Source organism: Pseudoliparis swirei, chromosome 22 (genome assembly GCF_029220125.1).
Source record: "Pseudoliparis swirei isolate HS2019 ecotype Mariana Trench chromosome 22, NWPU_hadal_v1, whole genome shotgun sequence".
NCBI classification, from domain to species: domain Eukaryota; kingdom Metazoa; phylum Chordata; class Actinopteri; order Perciformes; family Liparidae; genus Pseudoliparis; species Pseudoliparis swirei.
Window position 1 is genome coordinate 19,294,476 of NC_079409.1, and position 8,158 is coordinate 19,302,633.

Below are 8,158 nucleotides of genomic sequence, written 5' to 3' on the forward strand. Positions count from 1 at the left end.
ATTAACGATCAACAGCCACGTGAACTCCCTCAACTTTTTATCAATTCATTAAAAAAAATGTGGAGATGCGAAATAGGAAAAGCCTCTGTCTTTCTTTCTGCATGCTTCCCCGAACGCCGCAACTCTGTGAGAAACAGACAATTCAGTTTTTTATTGAAATTAGGATATTTCGAAAACCACCAGAAGCTGTCTCAGAGCGTGGGGGGTGGAGGAAAGTTACACCGTTGCCGTTTTGGAATCGGCCTGAAACTATTTCTTCGGTGCGTCTCGATGTGAAACAAAGATGTCTGCAGGTAAAGGTGTAAAGTAGCAGTGGTGTATTGACAGGGCGGTATTGATGTTTCAATTAGAGCGGCGTTACATCGCCGCAGCGCGGCAACACGGAGCGGCTCCTGCCATCTGCTCGGCCTCCACGTCTGACGAACGAGGCACGTGGGGCTAATCGAGCTGCACATGAGCAATGGGGCCCCGAGATGTTTCACACACACACACACACACACACACATAGCCTATACGCACGTCCTTATGCAGAAAAATAGGGGGGGGGGCAGAGGGTGAGGGAGAGCTCCTCAGCCCTGCTGTTTAAACAGCCTTCAGAAAGCCAGAGATTCCTTCCCTTCTCCCCTCACTTGTGCCACAGGAGCAGCCAGCAGCTTATTTCTCTGACAAGGAAACAGGCACACACACACACACACACACACACCAGATGCACCAGTTAAAATTCTTCAAAAGCTCATCTGATGGGGAAGACAATAAAAAGGGAGCGGTTCTATGCCAGGTTTTCTCGTGCTATGGGACAGTCCGGAATAACAGTGTGCATCGCGCCTGCCAAAGCACACGAATCAAAGACCTCATTGTGTGGATTACCTCGTTAATCTGTTGATGCCATTGAGTAGTATTGCTTCAATTTGCAGGTGTTAATGTGCCAGTTTTTTTCTCCCTCCCCCTCTCTTCTCTTATTAGGGAGGTGTAGCGTTAGCTTAGTAATCTGCTTTAAATGCTTTCTGGGGAATGAGGCGCGCCGAAAGGCAGCCAACAGAACTCTGCTATCACGAAGAGCTTCCTCTGAACACAGGGGGGAGCGACTGGTGCCAACGGGGACGAGCTGCTGAGCTACACGCCCCACGCCACTTGTTGAAATATATGGCTCTATGAATAATGAAAGAGGAAGAGGGAAGTGATATTGCTAAAGCAGTCCCGCAATGGCATCCATCACAGAAATGCCTCATTGCTCTTCTTCCTCCGGTTCCTCTCGCATAAAACTCCCCGAGTACACGGCGTCTCTTTGGAGGGACCGACCCGAGCTCAGCTCTGAGCTGACTTGGAGGTGAACTCCCAAACCAAAAGAGGCAGAAAGAGAAAAAGACAGAGGGGAAGGGGACAGAGAGAGAGAGGTAATCCTCCCTTTTCTCTGCTCCCCAGGGTGGTCTCTACATCCAGGGCCTCAAAGAGGGGCAGAATACACCTCCCCGCCACAATGGAGGGGACCCACAGGGGCTGTTGCTATCTGAACGTGTGTGTGTGTGTGTGTGTGGTGCAGCTTTAAGCAGGCCTTTGAGTGGCCTAATTGCGTTGGAATACCGCGTCCTGAGAGCGGGCTCGGATGGCGGCGGGCTGCTGGAGGGCGAGCGGCCGCACCTCGACAGCCACACTCAGCCAAAGAGCCGCGGCACAATGCACACAATTAATGCTCTCCCTCTCGTTAACTCTCTCCCCACTTTTTGTCCCCTTCTACTTTCTCTCATTCTCCTCCTCACCCCATATCTTACCCTCTCTCTTCTCCCTCCCTTCCAGTGTGTAGTCACTCTCCCACTGTATTAATCCTCCCATGCAGCCTGTCAATCTCCCTCTCTTTGATGCACACAACAATTACAGTAAGGATGAAAGGCGTGGGCTCTCGTTATGTAAGACTTGAAGCGAGTCGTAAAGAGAATTATTGATATCTGAATAGCTAATCTGAAATACAAAACCTCAGCAACATGACATCTGTGTTATTACTTTGCAGCAATTGATCTGTGTGTGATTACAAAGTATTGAATGTCTTCCACTGTAGATATTCCACAGTGTAACCATGTCATGTTTCTTTGTTATATCGCAGGATATCTTTAATGTCGACACAGCCTTGGAGAGGAAAAGGTTCGGTATTTTCGGTTAGAGCCAAACAAGTCAAAGTTGTGGTTGCAAAGCAAAGAAATATCCATTTAGTCGTGATTGTTCCCTGAAGATGAGACTAATAAACCAATAATGCTCCATCGGGGACTATGTTGTGTTTTTGTGGCACTAAATGCTAAAATGGTAAACATCGAATTGTTCCACATTGGATTGTAGTCAAGAGATTATAACGGTATTCAATATGAGCCTACTAATCAATATGTATATAGTTAGAGAGAATACAATAAGTCAATCGACGGAGCATTTATCTTCAACTATTTTAATAATTGATGAATCATTTAGTAGTTTTTTGTAAAAATGTGGTATTGTTCTTCAACTGTTATGATGATAAACTAATATTTTGGGGTCTGAGGATGCTGGTTGGACAAAACAAATAATGTAATGATCCCCCGGAGGCGTGTTTTAAGACATGAACATACTCTCTGCATGGAATAATAATTTGTTTCACAAATGGGTTTTCTACAAACAAAAAAACATTGATTACCTCGCTAAAATTAAAGAAGCTATGAATGTGCAAATTTGTTTGATTTCCAAGTTTTGACAATGAGGCACAAGATGTCTGCTAATGTAAACAAAAACAAAAAAAGGGTGCTTTTTAGAGTTTCCACATCACACTTGTGTAAGCTGCATGTTAGACTCCAAGCTAGTTTTATAATCACTGGTCATATGATGAAAAAAAAGTATTGCAAGTTGAAGCTTTAAGTAATTTTGAGTGATTTTTGAATAGCATCTTTCCAAAAAGGGTCACCATGGTCTATATGTCTGTCTTCCTATAGAGTGGACAGCTCATTATAAGGGTTAATACAGTCAGACATGCTTTCCCTCCACTTTCCACTCAATGTCCTCGTTATTAAACGAGGCTCGGTGGACTGTATGTGTGGAACAATCAATGGTTTAAAAAACATATCATACTCAACCAGCCCCTCCTTTGATTTTTTTTTATTACGCGAGCCGTGTCTTAATAAAATCTAATTATTTCGCTCGCAGGACGCTTTCTGGTGAGAAATTGGTCGAGGGATGTGAGCTGATGTATGGGGAGACAGTCGCCTAATTAGAGCGTGAGAAATTGAATCTTTACAGCACACGGGTCATATAATTATCCTACTGTTAATTTAACGCTTACATTCTCGGCTGTTCATTTTTATTCCCTTAAATGTAGTTTGTCAGTGGCCCTCTGTGCTCGGCGCCATGTTTTTACTGTGAGAGGAGGCGGCGTGGCCCCTAACATTGGCCCCTCTGAGTGATTGAATAACTGAGGACCCTGCAGTCCAAATAACAAGGCTCGCATCATTTATGCATTGTTAAGCCATGTAATTGAAACGAGCCATAGTTTGCATATTACACCATTAAAATAATGTGCTTTGCGTTTCTCCCAACACGACTATTTAAGCCTGTGTGGCGATGTGGTAATTCCTTGAATTACAGCCTAATTACCACAATGTTCTTTTGATTTGGCCGATTTCAATGTTACGCCACAATAATGTTCAATATTACCAGGATGAATTAGCGGGCCGTGCCTGGAAACTTTTCCTCGTATGGTTTAAATATCCCGGCTGCTTCATGTGCCATCACTGCAGCTGGACTCACATCCATAAAGGATTATTAGCCCAAATGAGATTCATTAAAGGCCCAATCAGCAATACTTGATTGAAGAGCTTGAGTTATACACGGAATGAATATCAGCTTATTTCTGGTTTCTCAAATGATCCTCGTAGGCCTGGTTTACTTCAATGTGTGTCCAGATAGTATTAATGTAAACAGACATAACTACAGTCAAGAAAATGACTTGTCTTCTGGCTTATGCCAATTTTTGATTCTAATATTTTGGATTGTTGGTCCATTGTGTTTGCAGATTGAGCCTAAACAACATATGACACAATATGTGCTGGACATACAATTGTGTTAGCCTAAATTAATTTTAATATGATTATATTTTGTATTTGTATTCATCTTTTTTAGTAACTTCAGATTATATATGTCTATTTTTGTGACTGAAGCAGCATCAACACAAAAGAAACGTCTTAAATCAATGCACGACATCAAAATCAAATCCAGGTCATATAAAGCATCTGAAACATTTTGTAATTAGCACTTGCCCTTTGTTCCCTGCCCTGTATTGTTCACCTCTATAGTCGATACACGTGACATGTGTCCTTGTGTGAACTTTTCGTATAAATTAACGGTGCTAAGAATAATTTTTGTGTCTAGACTTTTCTGTTTTACTACACAGTTTGATTATTTTTTGGTGAAAGAATGTCTTTGATGATTGCTTTGTTATTGCTATTTAATTTGACTGCTATGGGTCTGGATTATTATATACAATGTTTAATTACAATTTCAGTCATTTGCATAGTTTAGAAGTTATAAATTGTGCATATTGAAGAACTGACTATTGATTTATATGTTTAATTTGTGGCCAGTATGTATTATTTTATTTCTGCTAGACGTGATTGTTATAGGCCGACAAAAACTGCTTTTTAATTGCATCTATACAGTAAGAATTATTAATGCCTGGTCTAGTATTCAGAACAAAGCGACTGCTTCAGAATTTACTTCTGACTAGCAGCATTTTTAAAGTTGTGTTTTATTTTATTTTCACACAGTGCATGTGAGCAGCAGCTTTGAGGACAGACATAATCTCTCTCATCTTTTTCACTTCTTCTAGGTCTTTCTGCCTCTCAGGGCCCGGTGCTCTTTACCCCTCCCTCCTTTATCCATGCCCAGGCTTTGTCCCCGCAGCAGAGAGCCTCTCTAAATAGAGGCCTTTAGATAGTCCAGGAACAGAGAGGGGGGGTGGGGGGGGGGGCTGTTGTTTCATTTACCTCTCCCTATGGCAACCAGCAGCGCTCGGCCAGGAATGTCCCCTCTCTGGACAAAGTCCTGGTCCCTGAAGCTGACACTGGGGGGACGGCAGCTGGGATGAAAACCTGCCCTGGACACGGAGGCCCGAGTGTGGACTTAATCCTCCTCTTCACTTGTGTGTTTTCTCACTTTGCTGGATGATGAGCAGCCAGAGTAGCGTTCCACACACTATGAACTATAAAGATGTGTGTAGGACCTGAACATAACTTCAACATCTACTTTGGGGACGTATGAGGAACCGTAAGGGCTCTAATGATATGCATCCTGAATGATCTACGGATAATGTACATGCTGTAAACAACCAGAGGAGTCTCAAACTAAAAGGAACATTTTGGTAATCACAGAAATGACATTTAAATATATATATATATATATATATATATATATATATATATATATTGTACATCATTCAAACTATATATAGAACCTCAACTCGTCCTGGACCCTCCTTGATATAGAGCCACTCCGCCCATGCAGTTAATTCACTTTACAGCCTGGTCCAAAAGTGGATTTGTTTACTTTATGGGATGTTAAAAGTTTCCACGAGGAGACAAATTAAATATATCCACATTTTACAAGACTTCATTAAATTATGTTTTTAATTTACTTTTACAAACACTTATACGTGTTATTACGCGTGTAATAGTGTAAGTGATTCTGTGATGAATAACTTTAATAAGTAGTTGTCAGGTTTCGTTTTTTAATGAAACTGCTACACAACTTTTACGTGAAAGACTATTGGTCACCAACTGAGGTCCATTTAACTCACAATTTAAAGTTTATATTTTCAAAGAAAAACATTATTCTAATAAAACCGATTTGATTGAAACGTCAAGAGCTTTTTCCTTGACCAGACATCTACATTTGGAAATTAAACTTCTTGTATTCTTGATGTATTTCACCATCTTGAACAGCACTGTACATTAACATTATGTGTTTTATCTGCCAATATGTCAGCATATTCGTACTTATGTAAATGAAGTGTATGAATAGTCAGTATATTATTTCACACACACGCACACACACACACGGTGCACAAATAACACACACCTATTAATATGCACACCTACAACGTCTTGCAGACATGTTGCAACACTGCAGCACTAAGAAACATTAAACAGCATTTTACAGACAGGCCTTGATATGCAGATGAGAGACATGCAGCATATATGCATATCATTTGAAATATAACAGTCTTGGCTCAAATTAATATAAGTTAACGTCGCCGAACAGGAGTTTACTCACACGTTTCCTTTACATTTAATATTAGAAATATGCGCAGAAATTACAATTAACAAAATATAAAGTCTACCTCAATAAACAAGTGCACATCCTACAGTAGTAATCCCCCCCGATCGGGTAAAGCCCGCTCTCTCGGATCAAGGCTCCCTCCGCCTGAGTCCTATAGAACATGCTTATCAAAGTAAATCAACTGTATCTTACAGCTGCTGATCCCGGTGCTCCGGCTCCCCATGCTGCACTCCGGCTCTCGGCTTCCACGGGAGCCTCAACTCGCACCTCTCCCAACAAAGAGAGTAGTGTTTGTTGAGACTTCCCCGCAGCCAATCACCGCGTCGTTGCCCCTGGTAACCACGTCAATCATCCTCTGACGCCCAATGAGCGGGCGGGGGCGTGGCGGAGTCCAGGTGCGCCTCGGCGTCCACTTGGCAGAGCGCCTGAGAGCCGCCGGTGGGCAGGAGAGGATCTGTCAAATGCGAGCTTCCTTTAATAAGAGCGACCAGTCCGGCTCCGAGAGTCATGGCGACCGCAGCGTCTAACCACTACAACATCCTCACCTCCAGCGCATCCATCGTGCACTCGGAGCCCGGCAGCATGCAGCAAGCCACGGCGTACCGGGACGCGCAGAGCCTGTTGCAGAGCGACTACCCGCTGCAGAGCAACAGCCACGCGCTCAGCCACGCACACCAGTGGATCACGGCGCTGTCCCACGGAGAGGGAGCCCCGTGGTCCTCCAGCCCGCTCGGCGCCGAGCAGGACATCAAACCCGCGGTGCAGAGTGCCCGGGACGAGATGCACAACTCCAGCAACAACCTGCAGCAGCACCAGGCGCGGGCGCCCCACCTGGTGCACCAGACGCACGGGAACCACCACGACGGCCGGGCGTGGAGGACCACCACCGCGGCTCACATACCGAGCATGGCCACGACGAACGGCCAAAGCCTTATTTACTCCCAGCCGGGCTTCAGCGTCAACGGACTGATCCCGGGCAGCGGGCAAGGGATGCACCACCACAACCTAAGAGACAGCCACGACGACCACCACAGCCCGCACCTCAGCGATCACGGCCACCCTGCGTCCCAGCATCAGCACCAGCACCGACCGCAGAGCCACCACGACCACTCGGACGAGGATGCGCCGACCTCGGACGACCTGGAGCAGTTCGCCAAGCAGTTCAAGCAGCGGAGGATCAAGCTGGGCTTCACGCAGGCGGACGTGGGACTCGCCCTGGGGACCCTGTACGGAAATGTGTTTTCCCAAACCACCATATGCAGGTTTGAGGCCCTGCAGCTCAGCTTCAAAAACATGTGTAAGCTGAAGCCTCTGTTGAACAAGTGGTTGGAGGAGGCGGACTCCACCTCGGGCAGCCCGACCAGCCTGGACAAAATCGCGGCGCAGGGGAGGAAAAGGAAAAAACGGACTTCCATCGAGGTGAGCGTAAAGGGAGCTTTGGAGAGCCATTTTTTGAAGTCCCCCAAACCGGCAGCGTCGGAAATACTCGGCCTGGCGGACAGTCTGCAGCTGGAGAAAGAAGTGGTGAGGGTTTGGTTTTGTAACAGGAGACAGAAGGAGAAACGCATGACCCCTCCCGCAGGAGCTCTGCCTGGGAGCGAGGATGTGTACGAGGACACGCCGCCGCACCACGGGGTCCAGACCCCGGTCCAATGAACTCCGCTGGACCGCTCCTCCAGGACATGTTTATCCTTTTTATTTATCCCCAAGGTTATATATAAATCACTGAACTATGACGCGCTATAGTGGGTGCTTTATGTATAATAGATTGCAGTGAGGACTCACACAATATCTGCAGTGAATATCTGAGAGATGGAGAATGAGTGAGAGGAGGACGGAACATTGTGTTGTCCTCTCTCCAGAGCTAAAGGAA

At 45.1% G+C, this 8,158-nt stretch overlaps 1 protein-coding gene across 1 annotated transcript; it reads left to right on the forward strand.

Annotated features, from left to right (window-relative positions):
• The first annotated feature begins 6,792 nt into the window (after positions 1 to 6,792).
• pou3f2b (POU class 3 homeobox 2b) lies at positions 6,793 to 7,941 on the forward strand. Its single transcript, XM_056444555.1, has one exon. The coding sequence runs from the start codon at positions 6,793 to 6,795 to the stop codon at positions 7,939 to 7,941; it is 1,149 nt and encodes a 382-aa protein (XP_056300530.1).
• The last annotated feature ends 217 nt before the right edge of the window (positions 7,942 to 8,158 follow it).